This window comes from Pinus tabuliformis, chromosome 9, assembly GCF_031772625.1.
Source record: "Pinus tabuliformis cultivar Carrire ecotype Pingquan chromosome 9, CPIR1, whole genome shotgun sequence".
Classification (NCBI taxonomy): domain Eukaryota; kingdom Viridiplantae; phylum Streptophyta; class Pinopsida; order Pinales; family Pinaceae; genus Pinus; species Pinus tabuliformis.
This window is the reverse complement of record NC_142307.1, coordinates 1,705,665,922-1,705,690,045: the sequence shown is the minus strand read 5'-3', so window position 1 is coordinate 1,705,690,045 and position 24,124 is coordinate 1,705,665,922. Positions and strand designations below refer to the sequence as shown.

The 24,124-nt window shown below is 40.2% G+C and overlaps 1 protein-coding gene across 5 annotated transcripts in view; it reads left to right on the top strand.

The window, feature by feature from the left end:
• The window catches only part of LOC149155464 (zinc finger (C3HC4-type RING finger) family protein), a 276,009-nt gene that overhangs the window by 215,731 nt on the left and 36,154 nt on the right, over positions 1 to 24,124 (top strand). For 3 of the 5 annotated variants that reach the window (XM_089445603.1, XM_089445602.1, XM_089445601.1), the window contains exon 15: positions 4,968 to 5,031. The exons of the other annotated variants lie outside the window; for them this stretch is intronic. In XM_089445603.1, coding sequence (XP_089301729.1) covers positions 4,968 to 5,031 — 64 coding nt within the window. The remainder of the gene's footprint in view (positions 1 to 4,967; positions 5,032 to 24,124) is intronic. 5 annotated transcript variants of the gene reach the window in all.

The window sequence follows — 24,124 nt, the reverse complement described above, 5'->3', positions numbered from 1 at the left end:
GCAAGCAGTGATAGAAGCTGTATTCATAGGACCGCAAATATCAGCATGAAGTAACTGAAGTACCTTAGATGCGCGCCAAGATTCTCCATTTTTGAATGAAGACCGATGTTGCTTTCCTGCTTGACAGGCGCTGCATACCCCCAACTGCTGAGTCTGAATATCAGGTAATCCAGACACAAGTCCCTCCCGAGAGAGCTGAGAGAGATACTGCATATTGAGATGCCCATATCGCTGATGCCATAGAGTGCTGATAGGAGAGATACGTGCTGCTAGAGCCACTTCTGGAGAGTCACCGGTGTCAAGTAGCCTGTATAGACCATGATCCTCTAGGTCGACAGCAACTGTTAAACTAGTCTCCCTGTCAATAATGGAACACTTGTGGGTACTGAACACTACATCAAGTTGAGGAGAATTCCTCATAATCTGGCTGACAGATAGCAGATTAATTTCCATACCAGGAACATAGTATACATTCAGAAATATAAGTGTGCGCCCACCAGACTGAATTTGAACTGTCCCTCTGCCAACTACTGTGTACTTTTCACCTCCGCCAAATACCACGGAATCACTGAAAGGTGAGAAGTCAATAAACCAGTCACGCCTGTGAGAAAAATGACGTGATGCGCCAGAATCAATGTACCATGCAGAGGAAGGAATAGGATCTGAAGCTCTTTTAGCCATAAAGGCGTAAAAGGCAGACTCTGTCTGCTCGGAATGTTCTGCAACATTTGTTGTCTGATGTGGCCCTCCCTGTTTCCTCTGTTCAGAAGCAATCCTCTGTCGACAGTCTTTCTTCATGTGACCGAACCTGTGACAGTAATTACACTGCACACTTTTCTTCCGAGCAGGATCAAAAGGCTGAGAGGAGCCTTTCTGCTGAAAGGACTGAGAGGACTGATATTTTGCAGAAAATGCATTTTCCGAGGACACTGATGAAGCACTACTACCAAATTGTTGTTTCCACCGATCCTGCTGCAGAAGTTTGGTACATAAATCTGGAAACTTCAGATCAACATTTGTAGTGGTAATGTTGAGTGTTTCGATGAAATGTTCATAGGATTTCGGTAGACTTTTCAAAGTAATAACTACCATATCTTCCTCCTCCATGGTCCTACCAATGGCTTCGAGCTGATCTCGAATGTCTTTAATTTTGTTGAGATGTTCCTGTAAGGACATATGTTCGTCCATCATGATGGAGAACAACTGATTTTTGAGAAAAAAGCTCTGCTTTTGTCAGATGTCTCATGCAGTTCTTTCAACTGTTGCCAGATTTCAGCAGCTATCTTGCCAGAAGGGATTTGTGGTAACTGATCATCAGCGACAGAGAGCTTGAGAAGCATAACAGCCTCTCGATTTCGATCATCAAATTTATCTTGATCGGTCCCAGCTGTACCAGGACGAAGCTCTTTGCCCAAAATGAGTTGATCAAGACGCCTGTACTAAAAAATGGTCAGCATTCTTTGTTTCCAAATGTTATAGTTGTTGCCATTAAAGCGTTGATTTCCTTCTAACATCAGATTGGTGAGTGTGGCCATTTTCCCAAAGAAAATGCAGAGGTCAGCAAAAATATCTCTCCAGTCTAAAAAACAATAGTAATACTGCTGAAACTGTCCCCTTTAATCCTGCTGCAAAAATCCCCTTCTTTAATAAATGTGACAGGTCCAAATCATAAAATAAAGTTTGAGGTTCCTTTATCTGTCCAGATCTGAGTTTTATCCTAAGATAAGCACAGGTCTGAGAATACAGTTTCCCACAGGTTTGCTTCAGGTCCGTGGAGCTCCACCAGAATCCGAGTGGCAACAGAAAATTTCAGGTCTGAGATTGTAATGGGAACACACTGCTGGTTTGGAACAGATAAGAAAAGAACGCTGATTGGGAACACACTGAGCGACAACAGGTAACAAAAAACGCTGATTGGCTGATTGGAAACACGCTGCCGGCAAACACTGCTGATTGGGAACACTGATAAAGTAAATACGAGGATCTAAAATTTGGCCCACGTGAGCTATCACAGCTTCACGTCACGTCTCAGCTATGTGAAATACACTTATATATATACACGTTTGAAACGTATTCCGAGTCGTTTGAAATATATTCACGGCTTTTGAAATATATCCACGGGCTTAGTTGTTTGAAATATATCCACGGGCTTTATAACACTTCGAAATATATATTCACGGGATTCAAATAAACCACGGGTTTGAAATATATATATTTACGGGATTCAGATAAGCCACGGGTTTGAAGAATATATATTCACGGGTTTCAGATAGCCACGGGTTTGAAGTATATATATTCACAGGTTTCAGATAGCCACGGGTTTGAAGTATATATCTACGGATTTCAAATGTATAGCCACGAGTATCTACGGATATCAAATGTATAGCCACGGGTTTGACATATATATCCACGGGTTTCAAATGTATAGCCACGGATTTGGAATATATATAGCCACGGGTTTGACAGAGTTTCAAAAATATATCCACGGGTTTTGAACTAACACGCGTATCCACAGATATCCTGTTTGACAGCGTTCGAGAATAAAAAAAATAGACAGTTGCCCGCAGATTGACTTTTCAGACCACGACTCCGATTTAAAAAAATGAGTTTTGAACTAGAGAAAACACCTGGAACACGATTGCTGAGGAATTCCACGTTGTAGCCGCCAGGCGAAGAGGAAGATAGCCGGATTCACGATTCCAAGCAAGACTGGCCAGCCAAAAAAAATTTCGCTCCCACGAAAACAGTCACCGCCACAAAGTTATTTCCTTAAAACAATGATCATGCAAGGGAAGAATCCATTTCTGTATCGAGATGGACGACTGTAAGCTTTTATCACAACGAGCAAAGCCGAGGCTAAGACTCAGTGAAGGCTGCCTGGCTTACAGAGGGCTCGACCTTAGAAAGGACTCAAGAGGTTGCGATGCAGAGAGAATTACTGTTCAAGAAAACCTCTTAACCTTGCTCTGATACCATAAAAGAATGTTGAATGAATTAATTTCGAATGAGCAAACAGCTCAAACATAATACAGAGATATTTACAATAATAGAAACATCAGGTTTCTATGTAGAATATAGAAACACTCAGTTTCATCAAAGAAACTGCTAAAAGAATACAAATAGCAACAGCTAAAAGGAATGAGCATTAAATGCTAAATAGGGATATTCTAATATATTCTAATACCACCTACATTCAATCCCACTTTCTGACACATTTTCTGTTTGTGCACTGGTTGTCGATGAGCTATATAGGATCTATTCATGAGTTGCTGACCTGGCCTTGTGCCTTGAAAAATTTAAGCTTTATCTCAGGTACCATCCTTGAAATAAAGAGTTCTTAAGAGGTTTAATATATCCTGGATTAAGAGAGAGAGCAAGAGAGAGAGAGACTAAATGTGATGGAGATATTAAAAAAAAATTATCATTATTATTATTATTATTATTATTGAATTACTGATAAACCTGCAGAACAGTGCACATATATGTTACAAATCTACAAAATACATGCTAAATCAGAGAAATTTATGCAAAATCAAAGTGCTGGACTGTATATTTGATTACTGAGCATCAAATTCGTTGTTGTAAGGTCAAATTCACTGCAAAATCCATCAATTCCTGCTCTTGGGTGCTCATACAGGCTATATGCAAGCTGAGCTTCCTAGGCAGTGACTGTCCTGTGGCATTCATAGGGTCATACTGTTGCTGCTGATTGTACATTGTGGTACGATGGCTGGTCCATACAATGGCTTTTCCAAAAGAAATGGATTTTTTTTAATCGGTTCTTTTCTCCTTTTCTTTTTCTTTTGATTTTTTGTATATCCCGTCTTTCCTTTTTAAATTAAAAAACAAGGCCTTGCTAGGTCAGTGAAAAAGAACATAACCTGTCTTTTAAAACCAAATATTAATCAAGTGCCTCTCTTTTTCAAAAAACTAAATGTGGCTTAAGAAACTGAAAATCCAATCATGGTTCGCTTTCTTTGCTGGAAGGCCTTTTTCGTTTCTTGGTGTGTATTGCAAATCACTACCTCATCCATCGCTCATATTTGCAGTCCCTAGGCATTTACCAGCATTGATTCCGCCTAAGTATGTCTCTAATACCATAATATAAAAAGACCAAACACATGGAAAAGCTGAGAACACCAAAGAACTTGGAAGAGAGAAATACTTCTTGAATAATAAAATAGAGAGAGCGCATCTTTTTAGGTATTGTCTAACTATTATACATTTTAGTTTTTTTCGCTTGAATCCAGTGATACAATTGTGGGAACAATTGTGATCTTCGGTTGTTTATAATGCTTTTTTGACTGCATAAATGGATTCAACACCCTGAAAAACCTTGGAGCACCTAGATTGTACAGATTACCCAACTCGAACTTGTAAATCTAACAAATATGTGCTGGATTTCAGCAAAAATGGCTGGAAAATAATGCCTGGAAAAGCTCCAAAATGTAGAAGAGTTAAACTACTACCATCTTTTTATAGTGAAGGAGTGGTATAAACCCTAAAATGACTTAAATATACTTTAAGTCATTAATACATCACTAAAGCATGAATTAGACCAAGACAAAAAGTGACAGTATAAAGTTTAAACATACCTATGTCTATAGTCTAAATGACCATTATGAACTGTATAACTCCGACAATTCATGACTGTAAGAAACGTTGACCCTTGTGAATTTGGAATCTTAATGAAAAAACAAACCAGCGTCTTTGTCGAGGTACCCACTGACAATTCATGACTGTAAGAAACGTTGACCCTTGTGAATTTGGAATCTTAATGAAAAAACAAACCAGCGTCTTTGTCGAGGTACCCACTTTCCATTGGTTTAGCATGTAAGTAATAATGTAAATGAGTATGTATATTGGAAATGAGCATGCAAAGTAGATTTGAAAACGTAGCTTGTTAGTCTTGGAGTTTCTGCACATATGCCTTCATGACATAAAAATCTCTTTTTGGGTGATGTCAGCTACAAGAAATGGCTAGAAGAGCAGAAGAATTAGCACGATCTTGGCTAAGACGTGCACGAGCAGGTACTTGAACTACTCTTTTTCCATATGAGAGTTTCTCTTGATTTCTTCTCCGAGAATATCTTCATCTTGTTATTTTCTGTTGGCTTCAAAGTTCTCATACGGTGTAGTTACTCCTAGTTTTCTCATCTAGATACAGTGATTTACTGTCTTCCCTAATAGCAGTTTGGAAGCCATCTGCCATATATGTTACAATTAAATTGAGAATGCGTATTCCTTTGAACTGTCAAAAAGTGTACAAAGGCCGTTGATATTGATTTCCTGCTTTAACAAGACAACTTGGAATCACTAGTATATGAACTTCAATTAAAGCAACACTATAACAGCTTAGAAGACTCTAAAAGATGAAAAGCTACACATAAGTAAGAGGTCAAGTATCACAGACAGTATAACACTTTGAATGACTAAAAAATGTTCTATATTTGTCCTTTCTTCTGAACCAATTGCATTGGAGAAATAAGGAAAAGCTGACCATGATGCTGGAATAAGGGAATGAGAAAAATATATTATTCATATCAAGCAGTTCAACTATTAACAAAATTGATGGCAATGTTAACTGGAACACTGGATGATGCCACCGATTACAGAGATAGAGAATCATGCTTATGGTCAGAGGTGAGGAAATAAGGCTTTGACATGTGACTGCCTTACGTGAAGGCTGAAGCGTTAAGCATACCATTTGTGATCCACAGATTTCAGAGAATTCTTGAAATTCCTTTTGTTGTAGGTTTGATTTCCCCCATAGGTAATACACAGATAACTAAATGATCAAACTAGAGGATTTACTGGTTAAAAGGATACCCTTGTTCAAGATGTAAAATTTGAAGGATGAGATGAACATAACCAAAAAATCACTGAAAAAAGTCGTTCCTTGATGTTGGTAAGGAGACTGAGGTTTCTGCATGTTCAACGAGAGGTTTAGAATCACCTTACAAGGTTTAAAAGAGATGTCACCATGACAACATATATTGTTGTGATTGATTGTATATGGTGAGAACCGTTTTTGTCTTCTATTAGCTCTTTCCTTGTTTGTTCTGTAGAAACTGAGTAATATGTAACACAAAATTACAAAAAGGACAGAGATTAGTGCATCAAAAAGCTATTCTTCCCTCCCTACCCAGGGAAGGAGGGAAAGAAGGTCTGAGTGAGTCCCTCAGCTTGCTGATGTGTACTTTCTAAGAAGATGGAACCTAGCTCAGAGTTATGTTACTGTTTCATCCATACAAAATGGACACTTGCATCACAAAAGTCTCACTCAACATCATCAAGTGTTTCCCTATTTTTATGAACATTGGGAAGTATATAGCTCTAGGCTAGAGAACAAACCAAAAGCTCCAAGCCACCTTCTTAGAGAACTGTGGGTTTCCAGGCAGAGTTGCTAACCAATGGGCATATCGATAAAGGATAACTGGGAATCGTTGGTTGATTCTTATTTCACAGTTAGCAGGGAAATACACATTCCCAACAAGTGTGTTTGATATCCTACTCTCTTCCACATTTTTCATAAAGCTCACTTCTCAAGCTTATATTTCATGAGTCAGTCTATATTTGCTACCCAATCCTTGGAAACAGATTAGCTAGCAACGTACTATGAGTTTTCAAAGCACATGCACTGATTGAAATATATTTACATTATGAAGCCATTTATCTTTGGGTCCATGTTACCACTCAAACCAGCAGGGGACATAAAAGGGGTTCCTAAGAGGGTAAATGTTAGGTTAAGGGCAATGGTGGAGGCTTAGCCCATTGTCACCACAGCTAAGTCTCCCTGCTCTTTACGGACTTTCACCGATGGGAGGAGTCCCGGTAGTGTAGGGATCACTTGTAAAGTATATGTCAATGGATAGGTGGAAAGTGACCCTGGAAACCCTTTCCCAAGGATGGAGTGAAGAATGGAACTTGCTTGCTCTTTAAGCAAGGGACTTGGTCCTCCAGGGGTAAGGGGTGAGGATTGGAGGGTTGAGGGAGAAGGAATAGGCTTATAGACGAGGTTCTCAATCCCTATAATCCTTGGGAAACTTGGATTCCCAAATGATCCTTGACAAATAATCTTTATTGAGAAGTGGGACCACACGGGGCCAAGTGGACCCAGCGCAGGTTCGGGGATGGAATGCAACAACCAATGATGTTCCTATCCTAGACAAGGTGAAGGGAAAGGACCAAACAAGAATATTTACTTCAAAAGGTTGAATTGATCTTATTGAGGTCTAGCCTTGGGGATGCCTAGGCAAAATTCGATCTTAGAGCTAGGGCTTGGGATTCATAGAGATTCCACCATTATAATTGCCTCAAATTTGGAGGAGAGGGAGGGGACCCACCAACGCAGTAGCCTATAGGAGATCGAAGTTTTTCCTTGGGTCAATTCCCGAGAAATTGATGCCCTAGGTGACCTTTGAGGGCTAGACCTAGGAAAAAGTGGTAAAAGGTGGAAAAGGTGAAGAAGATGACCACCATTTCTAGGGATCAGTGCCTAATTCACTTGGGGATATGGAGTCAAAGCCCACTTTTCTATTGGAATTTTTAAGTCTATTCGTTAGAAATTCTTTCTGTACTATCTGATTTATTTCTTCCTACTTGTTCAATTACTTAACAAGTTATTTACCATGTAAATACTAAAATTAAATACAAGTGCAGTATCAACACATACAGATCATAAACTGAAAGAAACAAGCACACAAGTGACACCATTGTTTTTGGACTAATGTCCCCGGAAAAACCCAATGCAGGAAAACCGGTGCAGCTATTCAGAGGGTTTTATTATTATGTAGTTTTAGAATACAACCAGGGTGCCAGAAATGGCTCACCCAACAGAGAATGCCCTCGGCAGTAGTACCTCTCATTTAGAGACGGATATTCCAGCTAAATCACCAGATGAATGATCCCACAGCAACAATGCAGCTTCTGTTGCTCTGCGTCACCCTATTCAGCTCTCTAGCTCCAATCTGTCCCACGAAATCTCCCAGCGCTGCCTCTAGGGTCTACGTCAACCTCTTTGGCTTAGCGTCAACCTCTCGGGGCTCTGCGTCAGCCTCTGGAGCCTCTACGTCTCACACGCTGGCCCTCCTCAGGCTCTGCGCAGCTCCTGGCTGCCTCTGCGTGGCTTCTAGCTAGCTCTACGTGAACCCTTTCCTGTCTTCTGCGCTGATGCTTCCAGTACTAACTCTGCCTCTTTGCTATGTATTCACTGCCCCTCAGCTGCAACTCAGTTCACTTCACTCAATTTCCTCAGCAAATCCTGCGCCAGAAAATCGAGTTCTTGATCTCTCTCAGTGTGTTTTCCAACTAACCCTCAAGCCTCCTCTTATACGTTTCTCGTTGGTCCATCAATGGTCGAGATTAAATCTCTAATCAACGACTAAGATTAGATTTGGCTTGATCCATGACTTTTGGACCATTCTAACCCAGTTTTATATTAATTCACATTAATATTTTATTTTTCTTAAGTTTAGACTTAGGAACTCCATTAAAAATATTAATTATTTTAATATCTCTCAAACTGGTTAGATTCTGCCCAAACCATTTTTGGGTCTTGGAGATCTCATGTGCTATAGCCTCTCCACCAATTTTTGTGGCTAGAGCACATCCGATGCTACCCCAAATCAACATTTTCTATGTCATTCAAATCGTATGGATTCATGGATTTCATGAATACATAGCATGAGAAGTTGATGGATGTCAACAAATTAACACATCGATAAGAAATGGAGGATAGACAGAGGAAATGGACATCAAAAAAGGGTGAAAAACAGAGGCCAATGGAGATAGGACGAATACAACAACAGAAAAGGTTGATGCAAGACCAGGATGGTAGAGGTGGCCAGAGATCGACGAGTGTGAACATCAAGGAGGTAAAAAAATCGACTCCTTAGACTACATTAATTTTATATTGTATGGCACTAAAAATTTGTACATATGGTACGATTTTTAAAATGCATAGTGAAAGTGATCACTTATATCAAATGGTACTACCACTACCATAATTAGTTTTCTGTTTGGAACGCATGAATGGTGTAAGGTACAATTGGTGGTTGGGTACACGATAGAAAATATGGTCGATTCTTTTTAATTTGTAACTCTTGACAATTAGTCCATACGGTCCATTTCTTTAATTATATGGCTTCTCTGGCTACAAATTAATTTCTTTAACTTGTACAATATATATATATATATATATATATATATATATGGTTTAACTAATAGTTGAAATGGCCTTTTGCAATGCATATTTTCTGGTCAATTTTAACCAAAATCCAGCAGAGATTTTAAACAACTTGAGTTTAAGTTGTTTAATCTATATAATTTGAGTGTTAAATCCATTTATGCATTCAAAAATGTATTTTAAACAATAAACAGTTGCAATCATGCTTGAAATTGTATTGTCAGATTTTGGTGAAAGAGGCCATTTTCACGATGGTTACAAATTTTTGGTGGTTATAGATTCTGGTTCTTGATTTTTTTCAAATTGACAGTAGATAATAAATAGTAAATTTTGAATTGTGTAGCCAAGGGTTGGTTTGTGGTCAAAAACTTTGAAATTGGAGAAATTCCAAAAACATGGCCAATGGCCCAGATAAAAAATGAGGCTTTGATACCAAATGTGACAACCAAACCTGCCTTGCAAATGAGATTATCCAAAATATTTGGAAAATAAAAATATTCATTCAAATAAATAAATAATATATAAATGTACAAGTAAAAATAATATGATTTGATAGTACAATGAAGCCCCAAATATATACCTATGTGGAATGTTCTTTCATTAATATTCATGTCTTGTGACACATTTCTTTTCGTTATACTAATTATTATTTAAGATTATTTATATTTTTATATTCATTACACTCTGACCACTTGTTTGCATGGGGGAGCTATGTGCTTACTCATAAGGATGATTCTTTACGTTCTTGATAGAGCTTCTTGATCCGAATTGGATCCATAAAGAACTGTCAAAAGAACCATGACTGTATCAGGTCGGGACCAACATCAAAGAATTCAAGATAGCGATAAAAAAACCTCCGAACCAGTGGCAGTTGGCAGCCAGCGTGGAACGACGAGGACCTCGGTCAAAGCGTGTTGACTGAGGCCCATGGAGACTGCGCGGGAGGTGGAATTAGCCCCTGGGAGGCCCGACTCGGGAAACAGAGGAGGTTTTTGATGCGCGATTAGTGCTGGGCGAAAAGGCTCGAAATGGAGAAGGCCGAGCGCTTGGTCGCGTGGAGAGCCGAAGGGCGAAATGCGAAAAGGCTAAAGGACAAGGCGGGACCCGCGCTCCGAAATCGACGGCATTGATTAGGGGCTCCTTGAACGGTAAGCGGTTTTGGATGAAAGCGGAGCGATCTCACTCAGCGATTGACGCGTGGCAAGCGGAGGAGAGAGAAAACCGCCGCTCATCGCGTGCTAACAGTTGAGCAAGTCAACTGCGCGAAATGAGCGGATGGCGTTGGATTTGGGGGATCCAGATCTGACGGTTGACATTGCGCCCGACGACAAGACCGGATTTAAGGAGGGAATAAGCCGCAGTTTGTAAAGATTTGAGGTCCGCTTTGACTGCCATGGTGGAGGAGGACTCGTTCCATGACGTAATTGAAGAATTGAACCGACGAAGCAGGCTGGTGCATTACAGGAGGACATGTGGCCACTCCTTGTGAGCCTGATGATGGCGCCGAACAGGGAACTCCAAGCGTAGCTGCAGAAGGCGATTCGACACAGGTGGAAGAGGAACTGAACAGACATGGGAACGGATGGCCTTAAAGCCATGAACAGAGATAGGAGACACAGAGAGAGACAGAGAGACCAGAACCCTGAGAGGAGGACGAAACACAGAGAAGAAGACAGTGAATCAAAAGCAGTAAGAAGACAGAGGGCCGAGCTGACCAAAGGCGGCATCAAGCACCAGAGAGCTTGAGAGATTCAAGCCATCCCAGAGAGGATCTGTCAGACCAGAGAGGTCAAAGAGCTGGTAAGCAAAAGAGTCTGTGCACTCCAGTGGCTTGGGAAATCCAAGAACCACCCTGCCAAGCAAATCTGTTTCAAGAGACTTATATTTAGCTCTTGCATTGTAATTCTCTGCTTAAGGCACAATAAAATAAGGCCACCACTGAGAGCTGGACTGGAAATGTAGCCCTGGAGGATAGGGTGAACTCCTTATTAATTTCTTGTGTTCTTGTATTTGCTTACTGTATTTCTCTGGTGTCTTTCCATTTCAAGTGTCTGTGTATTTGCAATTTGATCGATCCGTTGCTTAAATAACATAGACACACACACTAGCACATGAGTTTGTAATACCTTTATTCAATACATCTTTAACTGAGGTCACTCATAGGGTGATTATCAGATCAAGTGGTATTAGAGCTTTAGGCTGTAAGGTTAGACAAGCTTGTGTTGGTTTAGTTGTTGAATGCTCACTAGATCAAAGATCAAATTAGGAGAAGGAGAGTTGGTGAAAACTAATCCTGAAATTGGGAGAGTCTATCCTCGGAAGACAATGTCATAGGAAGGTTCTGTGGGGCTAGACCCTCAATTCATAGAAAGTTTCCTAGCTATAAAGTCTATGGTAGAAGAAATGTATAGGGACTTTAGAAAGCATAAGATTGAAGATTCATCAGGTTCTAAACAAGATAAAGAAGAAGATGAGTCTCACTTCCATGACCACTCCAAAGGAAAAGGGAAAGAGGAAAGCTTTCTCACACCTCTTAATAGCCCTGTGCATAATAAGAAAGTGTCTTTGATTAAGCTAGATGTTAAATTTGACTTGCCTATATATGATGGAGAGCTAAATGCTGAAAAGCTGGACAATTGGATTAGACAAATTGATGTGTATTGCAGAGTACAAAACATAGACTCAGACAAGAGTAAGATTCAGCTGGCAAGCCTCCGCCTAGGATGCACTGCCTTGGTTTGGTGGGAAGGTAGAACCCAAGCTGATATAAAAAGACATGGTAAGACCATCTCTGTCTGGAGTGAATTTGTTTCTGCAATTAAAAAGTAGTTCTATCCATTGGCCTACATGCAACAAGCCATGATGAGTTGGCAAACTCTTCGGCAATTGAAAGGGCAAAGTGTGCAAGGGTATACTCAAGAGTTTAGAAAGAGAGCATTGATGCTGGGTATCTCATTAGACTCACCAGACACTCTTTTGAAGTACATTGGTGGTCTACACAGCTACATGAGGCATACCATCCTCATATTTAATGCCACTAGTATAGATGAGGTATCTATACAAGCTACTCATCTAGAAGCTAGAGGAAATAATGGAAATCTAGAAGTTGGGGGACCATCCCAACCCACTGCAAGCAAGAGCAAGGAGAAAAGAAAGCAGAAGTGGAAAGCAAGGAAGGCTAACACTGCACAGAAAAGCAAAGCTTCATGCACTCACTGTAAAAAGGATGGGCATGATGATGAGCATTGTTGGATTCTGCATCAAGAGCTAAGACCTAAGAAGTCCGAGGGCAAGAAGAAGAAGGCTGCTGCAGTTATTCAGAAAGATTTGGGGTTAGACTCGGGAGATGAAACAACTATTGCAGCCACAGGTATAAAAGGTAAGAATTCTGAAGCATCTACTAGTAATTCTGCTCAATCTGTTATTGATGAAGAAAATGAGAGAAAAAGACATGAGCTTTTCCATATTCAAGTTGTTTCCAAATATTAAAAGATTGATACTTTGTTTGATAGTGGCTCACAAGTAAATCTAATTTCTGAAGCAATTGTAAAGAAATTGGGATTAGCAACTACACCTCATAAGAAACCATACCCATTAGGATGGTTGAATGATAAAGCACAACTACAAGTGACTAGACAGTGCAAACTCATGTTTTCTTTTGGGTCGGAATTTGTAGACGAGGTTGAGTTAGACATAATTCCTTTGGATATATGTGGAATTGTTTTAGGAAGTCTTTACTTGTATGATAGAAACGCTATTTTCTATAGAGCTGAGAACAAGTATCTACTTGTTAAAGATGGAATCGAATACTTTGTAAGAGCTCACAAGCTCAAGAATAATTATACTCTCATAAACTCAGAGCAGATGAAAAGAATGATAAATTCATGCAAACAATTCTTACTGATGGTTGTAAAGGAAAGGAAACCTGATAAAACCAATGTATTTGAGGGCTGTAATGCTGAACAGCAAGCTGATATAGAAAAGGTTGTTTCAGAGTATGATGTCTTATTTCAAGAACCTAAAGGTCTGCCACCCAAAAAGGGAATAGTACATGATATTATTTTGTAGCAAGATGTTCCATTGCCTAACACTGGGATGTATAGGTTGTCTGCTTTAGAGAATGCTGAAATCAAGAAGCAGGTGCAGGATTTGCTCGAGAAAGGGTTCATCAGACCTAACACATCACCATGTGGGTCACCAATTGTTTTGGTGAGAAAGAAAGATGGCTCGTGGAGAATGTGCATTGATTACCGAGCATTGAATAAGATAACAATAAAAAATCGTTATCCCCTTCCTCGCATAGATGATCTTTTAGATCAATTAAAGGAAGTTGTTTATTTCACCAAGCTAGATTTGCACAGTGGATACCATCAGGTCAGGGTTGCAGAGCAAGATGCATGGAAGACTGCTTTCAAAACAAAGCAGGGATTGTATGAATGGCTGGTTATGCCTTTTGGCTTAACTAATGCTCCTGCTACTTTCATGAGATTAATGAATGATGTACTCAGACCTTTTCTTGATGATTTTTTTATTGTGTACTTGGATGACATTCTGATTTTTAGTAAAACGTGGGAAGAACATTTAAAGCATGTTAAGCAAACACTAGATGTTTTGAAAAGAGAAAAACTTTATGTTAAACTCTCAAAATGTGATTTTGGCAAAACATCTCTAAACTACTTGGGACATATAGTAGGGGTTGGTGAATTGAAAATAGATCCCTCTAAAGTGGCAGTCATTGTAAACTGGCCTAAACCCAAGTCTGCTACAGAAGTGAGAAGCTTCTTAGGAGCAGCACAATATTGGAGGAAGTTCATTTCTAACTTTTCCTCAATTACAGCTCCCTTACATGCTTTAACAGGATTGAACAAGGTGTTTCAGTGGGGAGGCAAAAATCAGAAAGCCTTTGACACTTTGAAAGAAAAGATTAGTACAACACCTATGCTAGCACTGCCTGATCTGCAAAAACCATTTGAGATCCAAACTAATGCCAGTGACTATGCCATGGGAGCAGTGTTGACACAGCACGGTAAACCCATATGTTATCATTCTGAGACTTTTAATCCTGCAGTAGTTAACTATCCTACATATGATAAAAAATTGTATGCATTAGTTCAGAGTGAAAAAGTGGAAACATTACTTAATGAGCAAAGAGACAGTAATACATACTGATCCTCAACCACTTCAATATTTGCACTCCCAAACTAAGTTACAGCAATCAAGACATTACGGATGGATGGGGTTTCTACAAGAGTTTCATTTAGTCATCAGATATAAAAAGGGCATACATAACAAAGTTGCAGACATGTTATTTGGACCCATTATAAGTGCATCTACCATGCTTAAGCATAATTCTGTACTACATGAAAGCTACATTGAACAATATGCTCAGGATATGGATTTTAAAGATGTATATGCAACTTTGAGTCAAGGCAAAAGAGTAGAAGAATTGGACTATCATATGAAGGACCGACTCTTATATCATTGTGGGAAACTCTGCATTCCACAAACTGAGAGAATAAAGACAATTAGGGAAGCACACACTTCTCTAATATCAGGTCACTTTGGGGTAAGTAAAACAGTTGCACAGCTGCAAAGGTTTTGTTATTAGACGAAAATGAATGAGACGGTTTCTAGATATATAAGAGGGTGTACTATGTGTGCTAAAAGCAAGCCCAGCAACAAAAAACTAGGCTTGTACACTCCATTGCCAATTCCTTCTCACCCTTGGGAAAGTGTTTCCATGGATTTTGTTGGAGGACTGCCTAAATCTAGGAAAGGTCGTGATTATCTATATGTTGTTGTGGATAGGTTCAGCAAAATGTGTATTTTGATACCTTGTAATAAACAGATTACAGCTGAACACACTGCAAAATTGTTCTTTGAACATGTATGGGTTCATTTTGGATTACCCACTTCTATTGTATCCGATTGAGACACCTGATTTGTGGGTAGGTTTTGGTCAAGTCTGTGGGAATTGATGGACACCAAACTGAAGAAAAGCACAACTTTTTATCCACAAACTGATGGCCAGACATAAGTAGTTAACAGGACAGTGATCCAGTTACTGAGAGGATATTGCAGCAAACATCCTAGGCTTTGGGATGAACATTTGTGTTATGTGCAACATGCTTACAACAGAGCAAAACATTCTTCTACACAGAGATCTCCTTTTGAGACCTGTTTTGGTTTCACACCAAGGTCTCTTTTAGATTTTGTCTTTGGTAAAGATACCATGGTTGATGGACACAGTGATGTGGACAGGGCAACTAGGTTCATTGAACAGATCTAGGAGATCCACCAGGCAGTACAGGAACAGCTGGAAAAGAGCCAAGCCAAATACAAAGCTAGGCATGATAAGCATCGGATGGAGCATAGTTTTCAAGTTGGTGACCAGGTCTAGCTGTATATCAGCAAGGACCAGTGAAACAGGAATAAGTGATTTTGCCGATTAATCGCGATTCCCACTCTGCTCGGCCATGAAACAATTCGAACTGAATCTTCCCGAGTCAAATCGCATTGCCCGAGTTTGACTCGTGGTCAACGCGAGTTTGACTCGCGAGTATGGCGATTATTCCGACTCTGCGTTTTTTTTTCTGAGTCCCGCCAAATTTTTTGGGTTTAGGTTTATCGGGTTTTGGGTTTCGGATTGTCGCGTTTATCACTTTATCGGTTACGTGGTAGAGTTGTTTCATAATTCATCGTCCCGCGTCCATAGTCCCGCGTCCAGACTCCAGACACCGCACAGTCGACACCGCCGCAGAGCCTCAGAGCTGCATTCGACGCCGCATTGTTGAGATATCATATACCTGCGTGAGCCTTGAGGTAACCCCTCTCTCTATATATATAATGATGAATCGTGATATTGTGCAGTGTGATCATGTGATGCGAATCGCGATACAGCAGAGAAGAACAGAGATGCTAATGCGGCAATGCCATATATATAACAGTTATGCGTCATGCCTGCCATATATGTATTTGCCTGATATATAACGCAGAGTTAATCGGAATCCATACAAGTTTACAACTATGACCAACTATAACGCAGAGAGATGACAGACATAACCATATCGCAGAGATGCCATGCCTGCCATATATGTATCTGACAGTAGTACTAAGGTGCAACATCCTACAGGGATCAAGCTGTTTTCCAACTCTGATATTTATTTATCCAACTCTGATATTTATTTATCCTTATTTTATTTAGTTTGAGAAACAAATTGCACTGTTTTCCAACTCTGATATGAAGCATATCAGATCTATTTCAAATCCACGTCTAATGAGGTAGCTTACTGATACTCCCTAAGCTACGTTCTTGGGATATGCACATGGAGGACCAACATATGTAATAAAAAGTTAAAAACAGGCCCACAACAAATATTACTCCTCTCTGGACTAAGATCAGAATTATTCTCATCCCCATCTGAAGTATGCTCCATTTGTTCCCAAAGATTCTTGAGGACTGAGTTTTCCTCTTCTAATATGCCAATAAAGTTCAGGCAATCCTCATTGATCCTGAGATCAGATATCAAATCACCATGGACTTGAGCTTTCCTTTCTATCGTTGGACATCTGGCCAAGATAGGAACTGAGGGTTTATCAATTTCATTTGCTATGTGTGCAAAAGGGCATTGAAGCCTTTCTTTAATGTTATTCTCTACTAAACCTATCTCTCTGTACTCCACATTATCTGTTAAAATAGGCTTGCAGTGAATACTAGTCTTCTCTGGGCTAAGACTGAGATTATTTCCATCTCTATACTATATAGAAAGCCTGATCCATTTCCATCCAGAAACTTTTAAGAACTGAGTTATCCTCTTCTATAGTGCCACTAAAATTCAAGCCATCACCATTGATCCTCAAGTCAGATACCATATCATCATGGATCTCAACTTTCTTCTCTACCATTGAAGTTATGTATTATCATTATGGAGGTTGCTCACACCTCAGGCTAAGTCAAATTCACCTGTGAAGACTTTCTGTTATTTTAATTTTTGCATGATCAATAAACAAGCTTGAAAATTACTTATTCCAATTTCCAAGCACCTTTTTCGAGATTTAATGAGAGATAAGTCAACCTTAGAGGAGGGTGCTACTGTTGCTGCTGTTAGTGTGATGGAGAGCACAGTTTTTGGATCTCTTTTGCATAAGATAGGGTGTTGATTTTTGAGTATGTTTGCTTGGTAAGGACTCAAGGAGATGCACTTCTTAAGAAATTTTCAAGCAGTTAATGTGCCATTTTTTGGTCTGCTTCGCATGTCATCTGTGCCGCTGTTATGACTATTCTCAACCAGCAAAACTTAAAAGGCAGTACTGCACTTTGGCCTTTCAGCATGACATGGCACTTTCTTGGTGTGCTTTTGTGCCAATTTTTAGAGCTATGTTGTGCTCCATTGAATAAAACCAGGGTTCTGCATGTTTTCTAGTTTTATTGAAAGGCAACATTTCTATATGTTTACTGACATCTGTCTTCATTTAATTTTTTAGATTTCTAGCATATTTTAAATTTTTGGATCATTTTTAAATTTGATTTTTTGTTGTCTTTCACAAGAGCCACAAATTAAACAGAAACCACGACTCCAAATCTTAATAGAAGCCACAAATTAAACACAAGTTCAAAGCGACAACAATGCCGGAGAGATGGACTTTGCTTGGGCTTATTGTGACAAGATTCACGGAAAATCCAAGCTCCTTTGTAAATTTTGCAAAAGGGAATGTAGTGGAGGCATTTATAGATTCAAGTTCCACCTTGCACAAATACCTGGCCATGATATAGGTCTTTGCGGCAAGGTTGAGGATAATGTCAAATACCAAGCAGCCTTGGCCCTTGAGATGTTAGATCAGCATAATGCCAAGAAAGCAAAGCAAAATATTGAAATAGGAACTCTTGGAGTTGATAGTTTTTCTACCACTAGCCCCATGTCACCTCACTCTGTTGAATCATCAATGCCGTTCCCACGTTTTCCACACATGCCTCCAAGGCCAAGTCAAACTCAAAGCCATACGAGTCCTTCGACTCCTTCCTTCAACACTGGAGGTGGAAACATAAACACCTTTTTTGCTCCCCGCACAAAACTCGGTTCCCAACCTACCTTGGATGCCACTGGTTGAAAAAAATATCCATAGTCAGGCAAGGAAGGCCATTGCTAACTTTTGGTACTATTCTGGCATACCTTTCCACTATGCCAGAAGTCCTTATTGGCAAGCTATGATTGATGCAATTGCTATTTCAGGACCAGGGTTCAAAGCCCCTACATCAGAGAGCCTTATGCCAGATATGTTGTTAGAGAGTGTTGAAGATGTCATGCTTGTGCTAGCTGAGTTTCGTTCATCATGGGTAGAAACAGGGTGCACCATCATGAGTGATGGATGGACAGATCAGAGGAATAGAACTTTAATAAATTTCCTTGTATCTTGTCCCGCAAGCACAATGTTTCTCAAATCAGTGGATGCTTCAGACAAGGTTAAGATTGCCCAACTTACCTGTGAAATGATGGAGGAAGTCGTTCAAGAAGTGGGAGAAGAACATGTTGTACAAATTGTCACCGATAATGCAGCTAATTATATGGCTGTTGGTAGACTTTTTGAGATTAGGCACCCCACTATTTTTTGGACCTCTTGTGCTGCCCATTGCATAGATTTAATGCTTGAGGACATTGGTAAGCCTCATTGGATACATGAGGTTGTGGAGAAGGCAAAATCCATAACCAAATACCTATACAACCGCACTATTGTCCTAAACACTATGAGAATATACATTGAAGGTAAAGAAATTGTTCGACCTGCAGTGACTAGATTTGCAACAAATTTCATATCTTTGCAATCTGTGGTTGAGCAAAAGATAAATCTGAAGAGGATGTTCTTGGGACCTGAGTGGATGGGATCTAAACATTCCAAGACCCCTGAAGGCATCGAAATTGTTGCACTTGTGTTTAATGATGGCTTCTGGAAAGATGCCGAAGAGATTATTGTTGTGACAGAGTCCCTTGTTAGAGTTCTCAGGTACTTCAAGTCTTTTAACTTTTTCATTTTTTAAATTTCATTTCAAGCTTCTTTTTATTTACAATGTTTCATATTTCTTTAAATTTGAATGCATGAACTTTCAGGATGGTTGATGGTGACAAACCCGCTATGGGTTACATTTATGAGGCGATGGATCTCGCAAAGGAGGCCATCAAAAGAAGATATGGGGATGATGAGACAAAGTATATGCCTCTTTGGGACATTATAGATGCACGTTGGGATAGGCAATTGCATTCCCCCTTACATGCTGCTGGGTACTTCTTAAACCCACAATATTTTTATGATAAGAGCAAATTTAATGAGGATGGGGAGGTTGGCAGAGGACTTATGACATGCGTGGAAAGGTGCTTCCTTGATCTAGAACAACAAAGTCGTGTCTTTTCCCAACTACAAGATTATAGGGCACCATCTAAATTGTTTGCCTATACCAGTGCTATAAGACAAAGGTCTAAGATGTTGCCAGGTACCCAGCTTGAAGGCTTCATCAATTCATTAAATTTGTTTAAACTTTATTTTGTATGTTAAATGTTTTATTAAATTTTCTTTTCTTTTTAAGTTTTTACTATTTACTAATTTAGTACTTCTAGTCTTCTACTCACAAACCCTTACCACTTGCTAGGTCTTTGGTGGCAAAACTTTGGTAGTGATACGCTCGATTTGAAGAGATTTGTCATTCGAATCTTAAACCAAGCATGCAGTGCTTCAGGTTGTGAATGCAACTGGAGCATGTTTGAGAAAATTCATTCTAAGAAGCACAACCGATTAACACAAAAACGCTTGAATGACCTTGTATTTGTCCATTACAATCTACGACTTCGCAACAAACAAATACAAGGTGAGATTCGAGAGCTTGAATTTGAAGGTTTCATAATCTAGTTCGTACTTTAAACTTCAAACTTCAAAGTGAAACTTTAATTCACATTTCAATGTCTCATGATAATGACAGGTATGGATCATTCACCAATCGACCTTGAAGAGATAGATTTTCAAGCTACAAATGCACCAGACTGGGTTCAATTAGATGAGCCTCCTCTTTTAAGCCTTCATGACTTGGAGAACTTTGAGAGTCAAGCAAGTGAAGGAGTGGAAGGAATCGCTTCTAGTTCTCACTCTTAAGAGTCTTAGACTCTTAGTTGCTGATTTTCTTCTGATTAGTATGAAGTTTTTTGTAAACTTTTAGAAGCATATGCTTCTAAGGACTCAAGACTCAGTGCTTTGGATCATGTTTGGACTCATAACATATATGAGATACTTATTTATTCATGATATTTTGGACATCTATCGATATTATGCATTGTTTGGACATGCCTTTACCCAATATTAATGAAAAATGGTTTTTTTAATTCAATATATGTGTATATTTTTATTTAATGAATTCAACGATTTTTTGCCGATTTTTTCCCAATCCGATTAAAACTCTTTGCTCTTTTGCCTCGCCGATTTATTGCCAATTCCGAGTTTGGTAACATTGGCAATGACAGAATGCAAGGTGAAGGTAAAAAGCTAAAGCCTATCAGCTATGGACCCTTTAGGATAATTGAGAAGATTGGCGAAAATGATTTTCGCCTTGATCTACTAGCTTACATGCACATCTACTCAGTCGTAAATGCAGAATGCTTGAGATTGTTTGAACCTTCAATGATTGAGGACCCTGAAGAGCAGATTCAATTGCCTTCTATTGATGACCTGCTACCTAAGTATCTTAATGAATTGCAGGAAGACACCATGCTGGACAGGAAGGTGAGGATGACGCGCAGGGGAGATGTGGAGTACCTGAGGATTGGGCTCAAAGGTTCAAAGCCAAGCAATGCAAAGTGGATTGAGATTGGGCAAGTGAGAAAACAATACCCTCACTTAGTCGATGCTTGAAAACCAACTTTTGGTGGTCCAAAAGCTTTTCAGTGGGAAGGCTATGATCTGAATTGGATCCATAAAGAACTGTCAAAAAAACCATGACTGTATCAGGTTGGGACCAACATCAAAGAATTCAAGACAACAATCAAAAAACCTCTGAACCAGTGGCAATTGGCAGCCAACGTGGAACGACGAGCACCTCAGTCAAAGCACGATGACTGAGGCCCATGGAGACTGCGCGGGAGGTGGAATTAGCCCCTAGGAGGCCTAGATCGGGAAACATAGGAGGTTTTTGATGCGCGATTAGCGTAATCACGCATCGCTGGGCAAAAAGGCCTGAAATGGAGAAGTCTGAGTGCTTGGTCGCGTGGAGAGTAGGAGAACCGAAGGGTGAAAGGCGAAAAGGCTAAAGGACAAGGCGGGACCCGCGCTCCGAAACCGGCGGTATTGATCGGGGGCTCCTTTAACGGTAAGCAGTTTTGGATGAAAGCGGAGCGATCCCACTCAGCAATCGACGCGTGCCAAGCGAAGGAGAGAGAAAACCGCCGCTCATCGCGCGCTAACGGTCGAGCAAGTCAACCGCGTGAAATGAGTGGATGGCGTTGGATCTGGGGGATCCAGATTTGACGATTAACATCGCACCCGACGACAAGACCGGATTTAACGAGGGAATAAGCCACAATTTGTAAAGATTTGAGGTTCGCTTTGACCGCCACGGTGGAGGAGGACTCGTTCCATGACGTAACTGAAGAATTGAACCGACGAAGCAGGCTAACGCATTACAGGAGGACATGTGGTCACTCCCTGTTAGCTTGATGATGGTGCCGAACATGGAACTCCAAGCGCAGCTGCAGAAGGCTATTCGACACAGGCGGAAGAGGAATTGAACAGACATGGGAACGGATGGCCTTAAAGCCATGAACAGAGACATAAGACACAGAGAGAGACAGAGAGACTAGAATCCCGAGAGGAGGACGGAACACAGAGAAGAAGATAGTGAAGCAAAAGCAGTAAGAAGACAGAGGGCTGAGCTGACCAAAGGTGGCATCGAGCACCAGAGAGCTTGAGAGATTCAAGCCATCCCAGAGAGGATCTGTCAGACCAGAGAGGTCAAAGAGTTGGTAGGCAAAAGAGTCTGTGCACTCCAGTGGCTTGGGAAATCCAAGAACCACCCTTCGAAGCAAATTTGTTTCAAGAGACTTATATTTAGCTCTTGCATTGTAATTCTCTGCTTAAGACAATAAAATAAGGCCACCACTGAGAGCTGGACCGGAGATGTAGCCCTAAAGGATAGGGTGAACTCCTTATTAATTTCTTGTGTTCTTGTATTTGCTTACTGTATTTCTCTGTTGTCTTTCCATTTCAAGTGTCTGTGTATTTGCAATCTGATCGATCCGATGCTTAAATAACATAGACACACACATAGTACGTGAGCCTGTAATACCTTTGTTCAATAAATCTTTAACTGAGGTCACTCATAGGGTGATTATCAGATCACTTCTACTCATAGGTTTGCATGATCCTATACCTTCTTACATGTTCTTCTAGTGATGAATCTTAGTCTATTCTAATAAATCTCAACTTTCAACATTGCAATATCGGTCTCTATCTAGTGGAGATAGTGGTGCCATCCATATAGGCTAGAACAAGCGAGTAATGGGTGTGAGGCAATTCTAGCTCATTTTCAAAGTTGGAAGATAAAGTTAGATAAGATTATTATCTAACAAATGACTATTGTTACCTCTTAACTCTCACTTCATGTGTAAAATTTCCAAGGACTTAGAGGTGCTATCCATTGTCACCTTGGTAACTCCCTTTGTCACTTTAGGTTGGCTCTTCTCCAACTGAACCAGGTGGATATTGATGGCCACCCACCTATTCCACTTGGACCCCCACCATTGTTTCTTTCAATTTCCTTAATTTTAGCATGGTTTACTATTTTTGGCAGTTTTTTTGGTCATGAACTTCCGACGTTGTTTTGAGGCCCTAAAGGACATTTTTTTGGAAATCTGGCAAGCTCATAACCTATGGCAGGGGTTTGCAGTCAAAAGTTGTAGCCGGACATATTTTTCTAACGAGGTGTCGTATGCCAAAGTTACGACCCTGGGAAGTTTGTTGAAGTTTCTAAGTTTACTTAGTTAAAAACCCTTCATGCACTTTATCTGATTTATTCCTACCTACTTGTTATTTTACTTAGCAAGTTATTTACAATGTAAATACTGAAAATAAACACTAGTGCATTCTCAACATATTACAGATCAACAACTAAAGGAAACAGAAACAATCACACCATATGACACCATTATTTTTGGACCAATGTCCCCGGAAAAACCTAATGTGGGAAAACCGGTGTAGCTATCTAAGGGTTTTCTTATTAAGCAATATCATAGTACAATTTCGGTGTCGAAATTGGCCGACACAATAAAGAATTTCCTTGGCAGTAATACCTCTTAGTTTCTGACAAATCTGCGGGCTGAAACCCTAGATAATCCTTCCGACAGCTACTTAACACCAATCTGCCCCATAAACCCCAGCCTCACCATCTCTCTGGATTGCGTCAGCCCCTCTCTGCCCCATGCTGGCCCTGCGTCACCCCAGATGGGTCTGCGTCAGCCTTAGGAGGGCCTACGTCAACCATCTGGCCCTCTGTGTCAGTAACGCTGGCCTCTCTGAGGCTCTGCGCAGCTCCTGGTTGCCCCTGCATGCGCCCTAGTTGGCTCTGCGTTACTCTCCCCGGCTATTGCGCTGCTCTCCCGACACTATCTCTGCCTCTCTGTCTCTCTGTACTCAAATGCCCCTTAGCCGCATCTCCCAATCACTAATTCTATCTCTCTTAGCAAATCCTGCTGTAGAGAATAGAATGACTGATCACTCTGGTGTGTTCTCCAAGTGACCCTCAAACCTCCTCTTATACTTTTCCTGTTGACATATCAACGGCCGAGATTAAGTCCCTAATCAACGGCTAAGATTAGATTTGGCTTGATCCATGTCTTTTGGACCATTTTAACACAATTTCACATTAATACACATTAATATTTTATTTTCCCTAAGTTTAGACTTAGG